The sequence below is a fragment of the Macaca mulatta genome, chromosome 9, assembly GCF_049350105.2.
Source record: "Macaca mulatta isolate MMU2019108-1 chromosome 9, T2T-MMU8v2.0, whole genome shotgun sequence".
Taxonomy (NCBI): domain Eukaryota; kingdom Metazoa; phylum Chordata; class Mammalia; order Primates; family Cercopithecidae; genus Macaca; species Macaca mulatta.
This window is the reverse complement of record NC_133414.1, coordinates 144,870,505-144,889,219: the sequence shown is the minus strand read 5'-3', so window position 1 is coordinate 144,889,219 and position 18,715 is coordinate 144,870,505. Positions and strand designations below refer to the sequence as shown.

Genomic DNA, 18,715 nt, shown 5'->3' with positions numbered 1-18,715 from the left:
ACTAAGCAGGGCTGGGAGATGCCAGTTTGGAAGGAAACTTCCAGAAGCCTCCATCTCATGCCTCTCACACCAGTGACGTCTCCACTGCAGACACTCCCACGGCGAGGCCGGTCTGGGCGTCTTACCTGAGGCAGCAACACGGACCTGTAGGACCCAGCAGGGGTGCACCCTGGGGCCACAGTTCAGCGTAAATGCGAGTTCTGGGACTGACACAGCACACCAAAGGTGATTTCTAAACAGGAAGCTGGAGCCGAACCAGTTCTCACTCCCCGTGTACCCCATGGAGCCCGGAGCGCCGGTGCCACCTGACGCCCCCTCGGGGCACGGAGAGAAGCCAGGTATGGCAGGAAGCAAGCTGCTCTCTGTCCATGGGACAGGGTCTGATGGGCATTGCTGCTCAGACAGACTGGGCTCCAGGGATGAGCAAAGGAGAACAGGGAGGCCTGAGGGAAAGCAGCTTCCTCAGCCCATCTGCTCCAGGAGGGGCTGCCCTGGGAGTGTTCACAGGTGACTCAACAGGAGGAAGGAGCCTGGGTGAGAAGGGTGTCCTGGCCTGGCTGTCGGGGGCAGCACCACCGACAGGGGTGCTCTGGCCCCCAACACCCAGGGAGAAATGCAGGCGGGGCTGGTTCCACCTGGGTCTGGGGAAGGCCAGTGTGGACTGCACACCACTGCTGTACCCATGGGCGGGAGGCACTGGCGGGGCCACACCAGGGAGAAGCAGGACGCGGGGCCTGGATGCTGCCCACCAGTGACTGACGCAGGAGTGCCAGGCATGTGGGCTTATCTGAAAGCACACCTGTTGGGTGCTGCTGCGTGGGCGGAGACAAAGGACGCGTGCATCCGCCCCCACAGTGTGGGCGTGGCTGTGACAGGGTGAACAATCGTGCTCCTGTGCTCGCCTGCAGGCACTGCCCTTCCTCCCTGCCCCTTTCCTCTCCACAGGATGCGGGCAGCGGCCCCTGTGTAGGCTGCATGGCAGATTGTTTGCTGTGGCCAGGCTGACTGGCCCTGCTGACAAGGCCCAGCTTTAGGACCTGAGCAGACTGGGCTGGGCTGGGCAGGTAGGGTCGCCACGGGCCTGAGAAGCAGACAACAGGCGGCTTCCCGTGCAGCTTGCAGGCACCACCGGCAACGCTGGCTTCAGACACCGGCTTCCAAACACACCAGCTGCCACTGAAACTCCTGACAAGGAAAAGGCCCTAAGGCCAAAGAAAAAGAACCAAACAATTACAGCTGCGGCAACACTGAAGCTCCCGAGTGGGAGGAGGAAGCAGCACAGACGTCTTCCAAGAGGGTCTGGGGGGCTGGGCACGGGGGCTCACACCTGTCATCCCAGCACTTTGAGAGGCTGAGGCGGGAGGATCGCTTGAGCCCAGGAGTTTGAGACCAGCCTGGACAACATAGTAAGACCCCGCCTCTATACAAAATAAAAAAGTTAGCCAGGCGTGGTGGTGCACACTTGTAGCCCCAGCTACTTGGGAGGCTGAGGGGGGAAAATTGCTTGAGCCCAGAAGATGGGGCTGCAGGGAGCCAAGATCACCACTGCACTCCAGCCTGGGCAGCAGAGCCAGGGGCTGTCTCGGGTGCTCCCCTCGCCCACATCTCGAAGGACAAAGCTCTTGGGGTGACCAGAGCCCTTGGCAGGCCTTTCTGTGGGACGGGTTCCCTCACTATCCTCCCCTTTGGCACAGGTCCCACAGTCTGTAGGAGCCGCAGGCAGCCAGGGTTCGTGACCACCAGGCGGACGGGCGGCCTCGCTCCCTCCTGAGCAGCTTGCAGGAAGTAGAGCTCATTTTGTAGATAATTATTACACTATAAATACACATCTAAAGACGGAAGAATGTAAATTATGGCCCACAGAAAGTTTGAAAGGGGCCTCCTAATTCCTAATTTAAAAATATTTGTGTCCATTAAAGATAGACGACCTCTGGCTGGACTTGTCTGGGCAGTTCACTCCTGTGTTGCGTATATTTTTGTCTTTTTCAAAAGTTAAAACTTGATCTTGCTCAGTAATTGTTTGGTCCATGAAAACACGCCTTTCCCGCCGGAGAGTCCGTCTTTCTTTGGGAGGGAGTGACGTCTTCCCGTTCAACGTGCTCTGAGGGAGTGACGTCTTCCCGTTCAACGTGCTCTGAGGGAGTGACTTCTTCCCGTTCAACGTGCTCTGAGGGAGTGACTTCTTCCCGTTCAACGTGCTCTGAGTGCAATGAAAACTCTGAAACGTTTTGACGGGTAGTGATAGAACTTCTAAATTTTTCCATTTATTTCAGTGAACTTCACTTCACAGTGAGGCACACACAAGGCCAAGCACACACGGGAAGTGGGTGTTCACCAGCTCACCACACACTGCCCGGTCCACAGCCTGGAGGCCTCCACCCGAGAAGGCGGTGGGAGGTGATTCCCCGCCTGCAGCAATGGCACCCCGTGGGGTCCCAGGACCTCCTCTCCACCTGTGCCACCCGGCTTTAAACTCGCTTCTGCAGCGGTGTGCAGTGGCGGCTGGTTGCTGTGGCCTCCGTGTCAGTGCTGAGTGTCCGTCCCACTCTTCGTGGGCACTAGGGATACTTCCAAGTTTTGGGCAGTTCTGGAGTTGGCGTGTGGCCCCGTGGGTCCCTGGGACCCCTGCAGCAGTCTGCCAGGGGAGATCTGCATTCACAAGGACACTAAGGCGATATTCGCTGATTTCACAGAGCTGGCGTTGCATGGACGTGGCAAACGTTGCCCAAAGTGGTAAAACTGCTGGCGCTGGCATGGGAACCAGGCAGAGGCCTGGCCGCGTTAGGTGGGGTCTCTCCCAGGGTCAATCCCTCAGCACTAAACAAAAAGCCACCTCCACTCACGAGTGAAGCAGGAAAAATCATTCCTTGTGTTCAACTTCAGGCCTGGGAGATGGGGTCTTGGGCTGGGTGGGATGAGATGAGGCCTCCAGGGAGCCCTCTGCCCAGAGGGACGACACGGCCCTCGTCTCTCAGGGGAGCATGCCTGCATCTGAGTTGTCAGCTAAAGCAGCTGCTCGTTTTCACAGACACCATGTTTTGCCAGAAAGACCGACAGACAGACTGTGGTAACTCAGACCTTGGTGGCTGACACGCGTTTTCTGCAGGCTTCCAGCAGCAGCGGATGCTGTTTGCTCCCAATGACAAAATTTCAGCTTTCAGGAAGGCCCCAGGGTGCTGGAAAATGTATTCCTCATGGAGGCCGGCGGTGTCCCCACCACACAGACGCCTCCGCTGAGCTCCGCCATTCTGAGGAAGGTGCTGCATGCACTGGGTGCCAGACGAGCCACATCGAGACGCCCACACCCTGGGTGGCTGGGATTTCCTGGGACCTGTGTGCACGGCCGCCAGACCATGCCCCGGTGGAAGGTGCCTTCCCCATGCATCGGTATTTTTTTCACAAAAATGTTACTTATGTAAACGTGTAATGAGTTTGTTGTTACTTTTAAAATGAACTAATAAATATTTAAAAACTGATGGCAATGACCAATAGATGGAACACATGTGGACAAAAGCTCCAGGGTCCTCAGCAGCTGGAAGAGGGAAGTGGCCGGGCCACCGGGGCGGCCAGTGAGGTTCTGCGGGGCCATTTCGATGGCAGCGTGCGGTTTTCTTCTGAATAAATAGAATGACGCAGTCTCTTCGCTACGTAAGGAGTCCACAGACACAGGGAGCCCCCAGGCAATGGATGTGACAATTCCCATCTTCCATACACACAGTGTCCACACAGACAAAGAGGGAGGGCTGACTATGCGCAGCACCACGGCCCCCACGAGGAAAGGCAGCGCCCCCCACGTTCCGGAAGCAGGACCACGGCCCCCACGAGGAAACGCAGTGCCCCCCACGTTCCGGAAGCAGAACCATGGCCCCTACGAAGAAAGGCAGTGCCCCCCACGTTCCGGAAGCAGCACCACGGCCCCCACGAGGAAACGCAGTGCCCCCCACGTTCTGGAAGCTGTAACAGGAGCCACCTGACGGCCGGTGACACTGTGGTGACTTGGGAGCGTTGGGCTCTCTGGCTGCGGAGGGGCTGATGTGGGGGCAGGTATTGTCGGGCAGGCCTGGGCCTGAAGGCTCAGCCTGCCCAGAGGAGATGGTACCATCCTTAGGGAGACGCTGAGGCCGCGAGGGGTGAGCAATGTGCCCAACTCTGCAGTGTCGGGGGCAGAGCCGGGACTCTGGTTCCGGAGGCGCTGCCCTCGCCAGCCTGTTTTATATGGGGTTTGGCGAGAAATGCTAACACCTGGAAATGCCGGACTGTCACGCCAGTGGAGGGGTTGCCGTGGAGCCGTCTTAAATCTGTTTATCTTAGAGTTAATGACGGTTAATTCTCAAAGTTAAACTAAAAATCAGAAATTCACTTCTAGCTAGGATGCACAAAAAGGCGGCGGCTCCATGCTACCGCTGGGGTGTCCAAATCCCCAGCACCTGAGCCTGGGCTGTACCGGGAGCCACACGTGTCAGGAGCTACAGGGCGGGGGCTGCGGGGCTGCTGTTCGGGCGCACACCACACGTCCTGCCCTGAGGGCTCTGGCGTCTGGGGAGCCGGGCAGACCAATGCTGGGTGAAGAAAGCCCATCGCCGCCTCTGCTCACCATTAAGGGCTGATGCCACCTGACCCCACATTGACTCAGAGCTGCCTGACCCTGCATCCACTCACAGCCACCTGGTTTCCAGAGACCAGAGTGGGTGAGACTCATCCCTGTCACCATGGGTCCCTCGTCCCCCACTAATTCTAAGCACATATGTAGACCTTTAACACATTACACCCAATGGAAATAGCACATGGCACGAAAGGCCTTTGGGAGGCTGCATCGTGGGTGCCATCCCGGCCCGAAGGCACCATCTTACAGCACAGGGTCCCGCCCGCGAGAGTTCTTCATGGGGAGGCAGAGGCAGCCCAAGGTCTGGCCAGCCTCCTTCCCGCCTGCTCACCCTCCTGCTTCTGACCACCTCAAACAGGTCACTTTTGTGGCTGTCCCTAAAGAAAGCACTAGGAAGAACCGTGCGTTTAGTTAAGGACAAAAATTGAGGGCTGTATGAATGTCTGAAATATTAGCACCCTTTCTGGCAAAATGACAGCATTCAGTTCCAATTCATTCCGAGCAGAGTTCTAGTCATCCATGGGATCAGTGGCAAACGCCTTTGCGGGAGAAGACCCCGCTGGTCTTCAGACCCATCTGCCAATGATATGTTTCCTGGCGTCACTCCGCCAGTGTGCACCAACGCCCCGGGTACGGCTGTTCCTGGAGCTCTGCGCTAGGAATGCCGTCTCCTCCCAGGGTCAGCAGGCGCGGGATCTCCCCATGGAGTGCCTGCCACCCGCAGGAGGGTCCTGTCCACCAATGCTGACATGGTGCCTCAAGCCGCTCCAAGGCAGTGAGCTCACCTCCGCCCAAAACTGGGGTGGGGACTGGGTGGCAGGGACAGGAAGATGCACTTGGCTGCTCGGCCAGTTTGCAATGTGTTCGCTCAAACCACAACAGCAAAAACTATGAAACGATTCTGAAAACCGGGAGCCACAGTGGGAAGGAGATGCTGCCAGACCAGCAGGTGCAGATGGTGGCTCGGCTCCCAGCTTCTGAGGAGCTGGGGCAGACACAGGCCTCAGGCAGGCCGTGGCAAGGATGCCCCCCAAGGCCTCAGAGCCCTGGCAGCCTTCAGGAAAGCACAGGAAGGCCAACACATCCTGACAGGTGTGAAGCTGCATGGGGCAGAGTGTGAGGTGGCAGGTGGATGAGCCTGGCATGCAGGGGCACTCGGGACCCCCCAGCAGGGCAGAAGCAGTGGGAAAGCAGAAGCCGCTCTCACACAGCCAAATGCCGAGGAGCAAGCCCGGCCGGCCTGGGCACCCTGGGAATGCTGAGGGTCGGGGTCCACGGATCTTTCTGGAATGCCACTGGACACGAGGGTCTCTCTGGGGGCCTGTGTCTCCAGCAGTCAGACTTCAGATCCAAGTGGGAGTGGGGAGCCTCCAGGAAGAGGGGTGTGGGCCCGAGATCCCCTGGGGTTTCCTGCACCTCCTGCAGGATGAGGCTGGTGTGCGGGGCAGGGAGCCTTGGTGCCTTTGCAGAACAGGAAGGAGCTTGTGAGGAGGGTGGGAGGCCTGGGCCACCACTGCCTTCCAGAGGCTCCTCCGACCTGTCTGAAAACTCCCCTGGACACCAAAGTGCTCTGCCACTTTCAAGGCTCAGCCCTCAGCGCTGCCTCTGACTTTGGGAAAGCCTGAGTCAGCTTTCTGAGGCTGCATCCTCCGGCTCCCAGCTGAGAGGCAAAGTCCACATCTGCCAGTGGAAGTCCCCTGTAGCTAACAACAGTGAGAACTGCTCTGTGCCAGCAAATCTGCATAGAAACGCACACAAACACCCACACCCAGGCACACATCTCCATGCGTGAACACACACGTGCACACACACCCATAGAACACACAGCCACATGCATATGTCCTACACACACACGAGTCACACGTTCTCACTCATGTTCACATATGCAACCATGTATGCGAGCACACCTCGTGCACACACATCCACAACTGTGTGATGCATGTCCCACACACATTGGCACCAGGTCTGCACATCCACGGATGCCACGCAACGTCTGCACCAGGTCTGCACATCCACGGACACCACGCAACGCCTGCACATCCACGGACACCACGCAACACCTGCACATCCACGGACAGCACGCAACATCTGCACATTCAAACTCAGGCGCACACACACGCATGCCTTAAACACATCCACACCCATGTAGACACACTGCATTTGGAGGTCCCAATACTCCCAGAAAGATCCATAACACACAGTCCCCGTGGGCCGCTCGTGTGCAACTCTGATAAGGCTGTATTTTGCGTATTGGAAAAAACCTTTTTTGAAAAAAGATAACAGAATTACTTATTACTCTCAGCTGCTTGCTTTCTTCAGGTCATGAAAAGGGCAGGAGAAGGCGCAGTTTGCACACAACTGCAGGACACACAGGTATGTGTGCACACACAAACAAAAACACCATGCACACAAGAACACACACACTTGTGCTCATGTGCACACACAGATGCACAGGTGCACACACAGATGTATACGTGCACACACACACTCATGCACAAGTGCACACAGACGCACACATGCACACACAGATGCACAGGTGCACACATACACATAGACGCACACGTGCACAGATGCCCACGTGCACACACGCTCGTGCACAAGTGCGCACACACACACAGATGCACATGTGCACACACATGCACAGATACACACAGACACAGACGCACATGTGCACCAGATCCACAAGTCCACACACATGCACACGTGCACACACACATGCACAACACACTTGTGTACACACAGATATGGTAGATACACTCCAGATGCACACAGAATGCACACACTCATGCCCAGCACACACCGGCACACACAGACATGCAAATGCACCAGAGACTGGGAGGGCGGAGATGCCGCCTTCCTGGCCGGGTTCATCCCCCAAATAGCATGTTCCTTACCTGGGAGGGAACGAGATGTCCAGTTCATACAGTCTGTCCTTAAAGACAGACAACTCCTTGTCAAACTCCAAGAGCTAAAGAAAAGAAAGAGCAGAAAAAGTCACATTGGTTTTCCTTGCTGGGGGCACGTGTGTCTGTGTGCACCTGGGACGCTCGAATGCTTGGTGTGACATCTGCCCTTCCCAGAGCTGCCACATCTGTCACCAGAAAGCTCTGTGGCGCCAGCAGGCTCTGGGGTCCGCCTGCTCTGCTGCGGACAGTGGGACCTACGCCGCCCGCTACAGGTGTGCTCTGCCCACCCAGAGACCTTCCTCTGTTGGGGATGCCAGAGAAGCACTCGCGCCCTCAGGCACCGCCGTGGCAGCCCCAGCAGCAGCCCCTCTCGGCCTCTCCTCCCTAGGGCTGGCTCCCCCAGCAGAAGGAACACAGCTCCTGTCCTGCCCTGAGTGTCAAGTAACTTGCAGAGTAAGCGGTGTCAGCTTGGTGAGAACAGGTCAGGGAAAATGGTCCCAAGGTGCACAGTGGGGAGATTCTGGCAGCAGCTTGGGGGCAAAATGTTCATTCCCACATGCACGGGAGGCAGACAATGGCCTTGCCCCCGAGACTCTTCCAAAACAAGCCCAGGCAGGCATCACCTCCCACCCCTGCAGGACTGGCCCCGGCCGTCTTCCTGAGCGGTCACCACGCACACCCTCTCCTGTGCTACTCATTAGTCATGTCCCCACAGCTGTGCAGGGCATGGCATTGAGCCAGGGCTCCCTCAAAACCACACCACATCCTGGCTCTTCCTGTGACCTCGTCCGTCATCCCTGAAACGGGCACTCAGCAGCCTCATGCACACAGTCATTACCCTGTGCCAAGCTGCTACCTGAGCCACCGGCCCAGGCCTCCTGCCTGGAGCACAGAAGTTCACAGCCCCGCTGCCTCCTGCCTCCTGCCTCCTAAGAGGGTACGGCTCCAGCTCCCCTTCAAGGGAGCAACTCCCTCCCTCCAGCACCCACGGCCTCTGGGAGGGGCCCCAAGTCAGCTTCTCAGTGGGGTGGGGATGCAGTGGAGGCCTCGGGAGAGGGATGCCCCTCCTCAAAGGCAGAGCAGGGGCATGGGCTCTGGACCAATCCTGCACATGTGTGTTTATGTGTACGCAGGCATGTGTGTTTGCATGCAGGCATGTGTTTATGTGTGCGCAGGGATGTGTGTGTGTACATGCAGGCACGTGTTTATGTGTATGCAGGCATGTGTTTGTATGCAGGCGTGTGTGTCTGCATGCAGACACGTTTATGTGTGCACAGGCATGTGTGTGTTTGCATGCAGGCACATGTTTATGTGTGCACAGGCATGTGTGTGTTTGCATGCACGCATGTACTCAGATACATTCATACACAGGCCTACAAACACACATCATCTCTAGGTCATTCTGGAGCTTGAGTTTGAGGCTTCCCCACGTCAGAGATGCAGCAGGGTCCCCAGTCCCAGCGTGGGCCCTGCTGGCTTCTCAGGTGTGGAGGTCAGGAGGCAGCAGGGAGGTTGCCAGCCGCCAGGTGCCATGTGGTTCTTGGCTCTGCAGGCACCAGCTATGAGACTAGGAGCCCAGATTCCCCCAAGGCCTGCCCAGGAGCATCTTTGAGATCTGCTGAGAGTCGGAAAGGAGCCATTGCCATCCAGTGGCTTTCACCAAAATGCTGATGGCAGGTTCCCTGAATCTCTACGACACAACACGTTTTGAGATTTCAGGAAGGCACTGGCAGGAGGGGATCAGATCTCCCCTGCACCACCAAATCCTCTCATTCCTCCCAGTGTAACTCAGACCTTTCAAGACTCCCAAGTGTGGTTTTTAAGTTATTTATTTATTTTTTGAGACCGAGTCTCACTTTGTTACCCAGGCTGGAGTGCAGTGGTGCAATCTTGGCTCACTGCAACCTCTGCCTCCTGGGCTCAAGCGATTCTCCTGCCTTAGCCTCCCGAGCAGCTGGAATTACAGGCGCGTGCCACCACACCCGCTAAGTCTTTATTTTTCAAAGAGACAGGGTCTTGCCACATTGCCCTGACTTGTCTGAGATTCCTGGCCTCAAGCGATCCTCCTGCCTCGGCCTCCACAAGTGTTCTACCGTGCCCGGCCCCAAGTGTGTTTTCATATTACCACCATGCATGAGCCCACGAAAAGCAGCTTGCCTTAGCCTACAGGTTTTTAAGCTTTACACAAATGTTCTCCTTCCTTCTTCATCCCACCCTGCTCTGGAAGCTCAGCTACTCCTGGTTCTCCGTGGGACCCGCTGGTGGGGCCACATCTCTCCACTGCAGGGTACTGTCTTCATTTTGGCCGTTCTGAAGGCTGAGTTGGTTGCTGGGAGAACTCTAAGTGTGTGGGGTTTTCCACCAGCTCTGTGATCGAATCCCTCCACTTCTCCTGGTGTATATTTTTGTGGTTGTTCTGGAAACCCACTGCCACTTGCATTCTTGTAGGTAATGGGACATTTTTCCCACATTGCTTTAAAAATCTTCTCTTCATGTTCAATGTTCCGCTGTTTCACTCTGACATGTCTGCGTGTGGATTTACTTCCATTCCTCCTGCTCAGGACTCACCATGCTTCCTGAGGTTTATGTCTTGGATAATTCTGGAAAATGCCCAGTCATCAACTCTCCAGCATGCCCCTCGTGAACCCTCACTGCGTGAGCACTGGGCTCTTCCCTCCTCTCTCAGCCCCTGACCCTCCTGTCCCATCCTGCCACATTTCTGTGCTGCATTCTGGGTCGTTCACCAGGCCTGCCGTCCTGTTCCTTAATCCCTTCTCCAGACGTGTCTACTCTGGCACTTAATTCATCCCTGGAGCTTTTAATTTTAATGATAATACTTCCACAAGTTCTACATTTTTTAAATCTGTTGGGATGTTTTTTCATAGTGTGGTACTTATGTTTCTAACTCTGTCATGCTTTGAATAATTTACAATATTATAATTTGTATCAATTATTCGACGATTTGGCATTATTGAGGATCTGCCCTGCCTTTGTTGTATCTCTGGACTCTTGCTATCTGTGGAATGCGATCTTTTGTGGTTCACAGTTTGCGACTGTAAGATAGTCTTTGGTGGGTCTTGATTTTTGGGAATTTTTTTAGTTGTGACAAAGAATGTGGACCTCCCCTCCAAAGTGACCGACTGGGTCCCCGCACCGCACTGGCCTCCCACAGCTCGGAGTCACCCAGGGTGACTGCTCACGGCTGTCCTCAGCAAGCTTCCTCATGGCACCCCCAGGCTCCTCCCCACTGTGCTGCCCAGGCTCCTCTCACTGTGCTGTCCCCAGGCTCCTCCCCACCGTGCTGTCCCCTACCAGCCCTGCAGTCCTCAGCAAGCTTCCTCATGGCACCCCCAGGCTCCTCCCCACTGTGCTGTCCCCAGGCTCCTCCCCACCGTGCTGTCCCCAGGCTCCTCCCCACCGTGCTGTCCCCTACCAGCCCTGCAGTCCTCAGCAAGCTTCCTCATGGCACCCCCAGGCTCCTCCCCACTGTGCTGTCCCCTGCCAGCCCCAGAGCTCCATGGCGGGGATGTGGCTATCTGTCTTGCTCACCCAGAGCAGGGCCCAGGTCAGAGCAGGCACCCAAAGTGTCATCAGACGAACACATGCCCCCGCAGTGCACCGCGGTGCCTTCCCCGTTCCCAGCGTGTGATCTCCAGACAATCTAGGCATTTGCTTTCTTTCTCACATCAAGTTACTGCCTTGATGAGACTCCAGTAAAACTTGAAAAGCTGGAGATGCAAGTTCATAGCAGTCTCAGGGGCCTGTGCCACCCAGAGACATGTGACACCCGAAGACGCCATGACCTCTGCAGGGCATACCAGGGAGTAGAGGTCGAACCAGACGCAGCACAGAGCCTGGTGGTCCCAACACATTTTTAGTCTAAGAACCCAAAGAGCCTGGCTTTGTGTTTTGCTTTTGCCAAATGTGTATTTATATCACGCAGATGCAAACTCTTTCTGAAACTCCCCTGGAAACAAGACGCTGTCACCAGATGCCAAATTCTTTCTCTGAAAGTGGGTCCCTGTCCCCACACTCACAGTGGAAACACTGCCTGCTGCATCCCAAGATGCAGGGTGGCGGCCCGTCTGCCACAGGGTTAGACCTGGGGCCTCTCCTCAACCTCCCCTCAGGAAGACCGCAGACAAAGGAGCACCCAGGAGAGGCGCTCGGGGGCGTCACGAGGAAGCACACACAGCCACCCTGTACCAGAGATGGGCAGAGTGGAAAAGAGAGTGAGATGGGCACAGGGGGAAGGAGAGGGAGATGGGCACAGCGGAAAGGAGAGTGAGATGGGCACAGGGGAAAGGAGAGATGGGCACAGTGGAAAGGAGAGGGAGATGGGCATAGTGGAAAGGAGAGATGGGCACAGTGGAAAAGCGAGTGAGATGGGCACAGGGGAAAGGAGAGATGGGCACAGTGGAGAGATGGGCACAGGTGAAAGGAGAGATGGGCACAGCGGAAAGGAGAGTGAGATGGGCACAGGGGAAAGGAGAGATGGGCACAGCGGAAAGGAGAGTGAGATGGGCACAGGGGGAAGGAGAGATGGGCACAGGGGGAAGGAGAGGGAGATGGGCACAGTGGAAAGGAGAGGGAGATGGGCACAGGGGAAAGGAGAGATGGGCACAGTGGAAAGGAGAGTGAGATGGGCATAGTGGGAAGGAGAGATGGGCACAGCGGAAAAGAGAGTGAGATGGGCACAGGGGGAAGGAGAGGGAGATGGGCACAGTGGAAAGGAGAGATGGGCACAGGGGGAAGGAGAGATGGGCACAGCGGAGAGATGGGCACAGGGGGAAGGAGAGTGAGATGGGCACAGGGGAAAGGAGAGATGGGCACAGGTGAAAGGAGAGATGGGCACAGCGGAAAGGAGAGATGGGCACAGCGAAAAGGAGAGTGAGATGGGCACAGGGGAAAGGAGAGTGAGATGGGCACAGTGGAAAGGAGAGGGAGATGGGCACAGTGGAAAGGAGAGGGAGATGGGCATAGTGGGAAGGAGAGATGGGCACAGCGGAATGGAGAGTGAGATGGGCACAGGGGAAAGGAGAGATGGACACAGCGGAAAGGAGAGATGGGCACAGTGGAAAGGAGAGGGAGATGGGCACAGGGGAAAGGAGAGATGGACACAGCGGAAAGGAGAGGGAGATGGGCATAGTGGGAAGGAGAGATGGGCACAGCGGAAAGGAGAGTGAGATGGGCACAGGGGAAAGGAGAGATGGACACAGCAGAAAGGAGAGATGGGCACAGGGGAAAGGAGAGATGGGCACAGCGGAAAGGAGAGATGGGCACAGCGGAAAGGAAAGTGAGATGGGCACAGGGGAAAGAGGGAGATGGGCACAGTGGAAAGGAGAGATGGGCACAGCGGAAAAGAGAGTGAGATGGGCACAGGGGGAAGGAGAGGGAGATAGGCATAGTGGGAAGGAGAGATGGGCACAGCGGAAAGGAAAGTGAGATGGGCACAGGGGAAAGGAGAGGGAGATGGGCACAGTGGAAAGGAGAGGGAGATGGGCACAGTAGAAAGGAGAGATGGGCACAGCGGAAAAGAGAGTGAGATGGGCACAGGGGGAAGGAGAGGGAGATGGGCATAGTGGGAAGGAGAGATGGGCACAGCGGAAAAGAGAGTGAGATGGGCACAGGGGAAAGGAGAGGGAGATGGGCACAGGGGGAAGGAGAGGGAGATGGGCACAGGGGGAAGGAGAGGGAGATGGGCACAGGGGAAAGGAGAGCCCTCAGCAAAGTTCCCACTCAGGTGAGCCAGAACGATGGCTCTGCTGTGCGGGGCCCTCTGATGCCACATCCTTAATGAAGTCGTCCTGGATTGGCATTCCTCCAACCTTCTGCAGTGACCCCAGAGCCTTCACAGCTGTGGGGGACACAGTCCTGGACAGCACCAAAGTGCGGGGGCACAGATGGCCTCCTGCAGTGAAGGCTCTACTCACCGCGGGCCCACAGCTCTCATGGAGCACTCAGGGAACTCCGGAGCCCAGAAGGACCATCATCCCTCGCAGGTGTGCGGCACAGCGTCCAACCCTGGCTCTGGCTCCAGCAACCACCAGCACCCCTCAAGTCCTCAGCACCCTGATCCTCAGTGCTGGCCTGGCGCCCATCTGGGCTGCAGCCGGGCCCGGGCTGTGCCTGCCCGTGTGGGCCTTTGAGGGCCTGGGGCTGCCGCAGCTGCTCTACTTCCTAGAAGCAGCAGGTGCTGCAGAGGTGGGGCCTGTGCGCAGAGGGAGCGAGTAGCTAGAGCTCTTGGCCGACGTGAATTCATTTAGCTTTAGAGAGCAGAGCACCGGGCTTCCTGTGCGGTGTGGCTATCGCTCAGGCAGGTCATCCCTGCGTCTGGCCGCCAGGGTCCACAGCGTGGGGTCTGTGAGCACAGTGCTGCGTGGCTGAGCACTGAAGTCGCGAGGCCGCAGCCCTGAGTGAGTGCCCCAGCCTGGTGAATGTGCCAGGCACAGTGAGCAAGGGACTGCACACCAAGGGGCACGTGAACAAGAATAGGGAGAACAGGGCCAGGGGGCTCTGAAGAGGGCCGGGGGCTCCGAGGATGCCAGGGCTGCCTCCGTGGGCTGGCGTGGGCATGGGGCCGGGGCTGGCTGTGCTTCAGTGACGCTTACAGTCAGGGCTCCTGCAGGGCAAGGGGGTCACTGATGCTTACGGCTGGGGCTCCTGCAGGGTGAAGAGGGCGCTGGGCCGCAGGACACAGACTGTTCACTGCAGGCAGCTGGACATCCCTGCGAGCCCCCCACCACCTCCCTTCCCAAAAGCGTCAATGTTAGCAGGAATGGGGGTGGCTGGGGACATACCCCGACCTGGAGCCCCACCTACTGGAACTTCTGATGCTGGGCCCCTCCGGCCACCACAGCAGAGCAGCGAAAGCCCCAGGCAGCCCCTAACGCCCGCTGGTGCAGGTTCTGGAAGCTGGGAATCCCAGGCTCGTGTGTTTCTGAACCACTCCAGGCCTGTGCACCCTTCAAAAGTTCCTGAGGCGGAAGCCACGGAGTGTGGCCACAGCTTCTCAGTCTGGGCACAGCCCATGAGGCGCCTCAGGGTATAAGACCCCTGACCCTCCTCTGTACACTCACGGGTGGAGAGACCCTTGCCCAGGTCACAGGATTCTGAGGACCCCTCATGCCCCTGGGGGTCTTCCCTGGTGCATCTAAGCTGGCGCTGAGGGGCCTGGGGACTTCCTGTCCCCCTAAGGACACTGCTGGTCCCTGGGGGGCTCCAAGTGTGTGGACAGGTCCTCACCGCGGCCTGGGCCACGCTGACCTGCTGCACACTCAGGGCCTCAGTCAGAAGCACACCACGCACAGTGCTCTGGAAATCGGAACTCCGCCTTCGGGGAGAAAAGTCTGTGCAACACCTCGCCCTAAATGTAAACAAAGTTCCATGTCACTGTTGGCTGAACCAATGATTTGCGTTGACATGGAAATGTGATGGCGGAAAAATTAAAAACCCAGCTTTCCAATCCTTTTCAGGAAGAACAGGGGTCTGACTCCAAGTGACAAAACCCGACCCTCAGGAGACGGGGCCACCGGATGCCGTGGGAGAGTCCCATAGCCACGGGAGACAACATGTGGCCCACAGCCACAGGAGACCCCACACGACCCACATCCACAGAGAGCAGCTCCTGGCCTTGCACGCCTCATGAGAGGAGACAAAGGACAGTCTAAGGCTTTTCAGCAGCTCTGGGGTCCTTCCTCAGCACCTGCCCACAGATAAGACAGTCCAGGACAACAGGAAAAAGCTGAGCTGGGGTCAGCAGGAGACCCACGCCATCGCATAGGCCCGTGGGGTCAGCCGGCGACCCAGGCCATCGCATGGGCCCGTGGGGTCAGCCGGGGACCCACGCCATGGTACTGGCCCGTGGGGTCAGCCAGGGACCCACGCCATGGCACTGGCCCGTGGGGTCAGCCGGGGATCCACGCCATCGCACGGGCCCGTGGGGTCAGCCGGGGACCCAGGCCATCGCACGGGCCCGTGGGGTCAGCCGGCGACCCAGGCCATGGTGCTGGGCTGTCGGGCTTGGCTTTCCAGCCTCTCTGCTCCGCTGTGGCCCAGCCCTCAACAGCCACCAGGTCATCCATCCAGGCTGTTTGGTTCTGTACACACACAATCGTGCCATGTAACGACGGGGATCTGGTCTGAGAAACACATCCTTAGGATATTTCATTGAGGGACATCACAGTGCGCGTACGCTCCACGCCTGGGCTGTACCGTGGGGCCGCAAAGGGAGCTGGCAGGGCTGGAAGGGACTCGGGTGAGCTGGTGAGCAGGCGGGGGTGAGTGGGAAGGCCTGGAATCAACTGGGCACTGCAGACTTTATAAATGCCAAGCGCTGAGAGTAACAGAATGTCAGACTTTATAAATACCGAGCACAGACGCTGAGAGTAACAGAATGTACTGAAATGTATTTTCTCGTAATAAGTTAACCTTAGCTTATTGTAACTTTACTTTACAAACTTTAACGTTTTTCAACTTTTTGACTCTTTTGTCAAATAACACTTAGCTTAAAACACATTGTATAGCTGTATAAAATATTCTGTTTATATATTCTATAAACTTTTTGCCTATTCTTTATAATATTTCAAAATCTTAAAACATTTTTTGATAAAAATGAAGACAATGACACAGACATGAGCCTAGGCCCACACAGGGTCAGGATTGTCGACACTCCTCTCTGCCACCCGTGTCCCATGGAAAGGCCCTCGGGGCAACCACCCGCATGGCGCCTCATCTCCTGCGATAACGGCGCCTCATCTCCTGCGATAACGGAGCCTCATCTCCTGCGATAACGGCGCCTCATCTCCTGCGATAACGGCGCCTCTTCTCCTGCGATAACGGTGCCTTCTTCTCCTGCGATAACGGAGCCTCATCTCCTGCGATAACGGAGCCTCATCTCCTGCGATAACGGCGCCTCATCTCCTGCGATAACGGTGCCTTCTTCTCCTGCGATAACGGCGCCTCATCTCCTGCGATAACGGCGCCTCATCTCCTGCGATAACGGTGCCTTCTTCTCCTGCGATAACGGAGCCTCATCTCCTGCGATAACGGAGCCTCATCTCCTGCGATAACGGCGCCTCATCTCCTGTGATAACGGCGCCTTCTTCTCGGTGGACCTGCCTGATGGACCTGCCTGAGGCTATTCACAGGCACCTTTTTTTATTAAGTAGAAGGAGTGCATTACAGTGATGGTAAGAAGTGTGGGAGAGGAAACGCAGACACCAGTAACACAGTCGTTTATTGTCACTCTGAAGTACGACGCGCTGGGCATCCCTGCGTGTGCCAGACTCTCCCACGGCTGGCGACGCAGTGGCTCCTTCACACCAGTGCCGCCACACTGTGATGTCACAACGGCTACATCACATAGCGAGAGGAAGCTTTCAGCCCCATCGTCAGAATACCGAACTTTAGTCATATATGTAGTCTGTTGTTGACTGAAACGTTATGTGACATGACTGTATACACACGTACACACACGAGTGCACATGTGTACACACACACACGAATGCACACAGGTACACGCACACACACATACACCACATACGAGTGCACACGTGTACATGCACACATGTGTACACACACACTCCCCCCCAACGCACACCACACACCCTTACTTTGCTCTTCAATTCCTGACCGGGCTGAGGAATTCCAGGCCAGGAGGATTTTGAGTGTGTTGCCATCTTTACTTCTTAGCTGCAAATCCAACCACCCAATGACGGAGTCCCTTCATTGTCACCACTGAACACTCCCCAGGCGTCCCCAGTCTCCAAGAGAGACCTGCAGAGCTGCGTCAGGCCCCCGGAGCCCCCTCTGTGGTCAGCACCTGCTCCTGGGTGGCCGGGGCCTCCCTCAGGCCTCAGCTGCTACCGCTAGGGTCTGCCTGAACTTTCTAACTAAAAACCAAACCACCCCCACCACACACCCACTCACATGCACATGCCTGCTCACACACGCCCATCCATGCACACCCCTGCTCTCACACCCACATGCACACGCCTGCTCACACACGCTCATCCATGCACACACCTGCTCTCACACACACACCTGCTCATATGCATATTCCTGCTCACACACACTCACCCAAATGCATATGCACACACGCTCACACACATGCTCATGCATGCCCATGCCTGCTCACACACAAACATGCACACACCTGCTCATATGCCTATGCCTGCTCACACACTCGCTCACACCTGTTCACACACACACCTGCTCACTCGCGTAAGCCTGCTCTCACACACACCCACTCAAATGTATATGCACACACGCTCACATATATACAGGCTCACATGCACATGCCCGCTCACACACAGTCATGCATGCCCACATCTGCTCACAAACATGCACACACCTGCTCATATGCCTATGCCTGCTCACACATGCTCGCTCACACCTGCTCACACACACCTGCTCATATGCCTATGCCTGCTCACACATGCTCGCACCTGCTCACACACACCTGCTCACATGCATATGCCTGCTCACACACACGCTCACAGATGCTCATACGAACATGCCTGCACACTCACACATGCTCACACCCACTCACACATGCACTCACCTGCTCACATGCATATGCACACACTCTCATGCATACTCATACAGGCTCACATGCATATGCCTCACACACGTCTGTGCGCACACACTCACACGCTCACACACACTCCGATAAGCACAACCCCAAGCCAAGTTGTGGGGAAGCTGGAAAACTCCAGGAAGGAGGAGCAGGCTGGGGCTGCCCACGGTTTTCGGGAAGAAGGAGCAGGCTGGGGCTGCCCACGGTTTTCGGTGGCCGGGGGCCCCTCCTTCCCATGGGGATTGAATGGGATTCCTCCGCCAGCGTCCTGCCTGGGTGGGTGTTTCAGGACTGCTCAGTGGACCAAGGCCACTTTCCCACCCTGTCTTCTGAGTTAGGAGGCCCCCAGTTTTGGCAGTGCAAAGCAAAAATAAAAGGAAATTCACGTGTGGTTTTCAATGAACTTGAACCTTCAAGCTGCTTAAACGTACCGGAGCCAGGGTGTGGAGGGATGCGGGCCCCAGGCTGTCCTCTGTCCTCTGTGATGCCCCCAGGCCCACAGGCACTCGCCCCCACCCACACTCACCAGACCTGAGCCCGGTGTCTGAGAGAAAACCCCGGGGCAGCCCGGCTGGGAATCCCCGTTGCTCACTTGTGAGCCTGTCTCCTGACAGAGGCGTCCTGGCC

At 56.8% G+C, this 18,715-nt stretch overlaps 1 protein-coding gene across 7 annotated transcripts in view; it reads right to left on the bottom strand.

The window, feature by feature from the left end:
• INPP5A (inositol polyphosphate-5-phosphatase A) overlaps positions 1–18,715 on the bottom strand; it is a 249,651-nt gene that overhangs the window by 8,563 nt on the left and 222,373 nt on the right. For all 7 annotated transcript variants that reach the window (XM_028827054.2, XM_077947896.1, XM_077947897.1 and 4 more), the window contains one exon: positions 7,498–7,571. In XM_028827054.2, the coding sequence (XP_028682887.1) occupies positions 7,498–7,571 (74 nt within the window). The remainder of the gene's footprint in view (positions 1–7,497; positions 7,572–18,715) is intronic.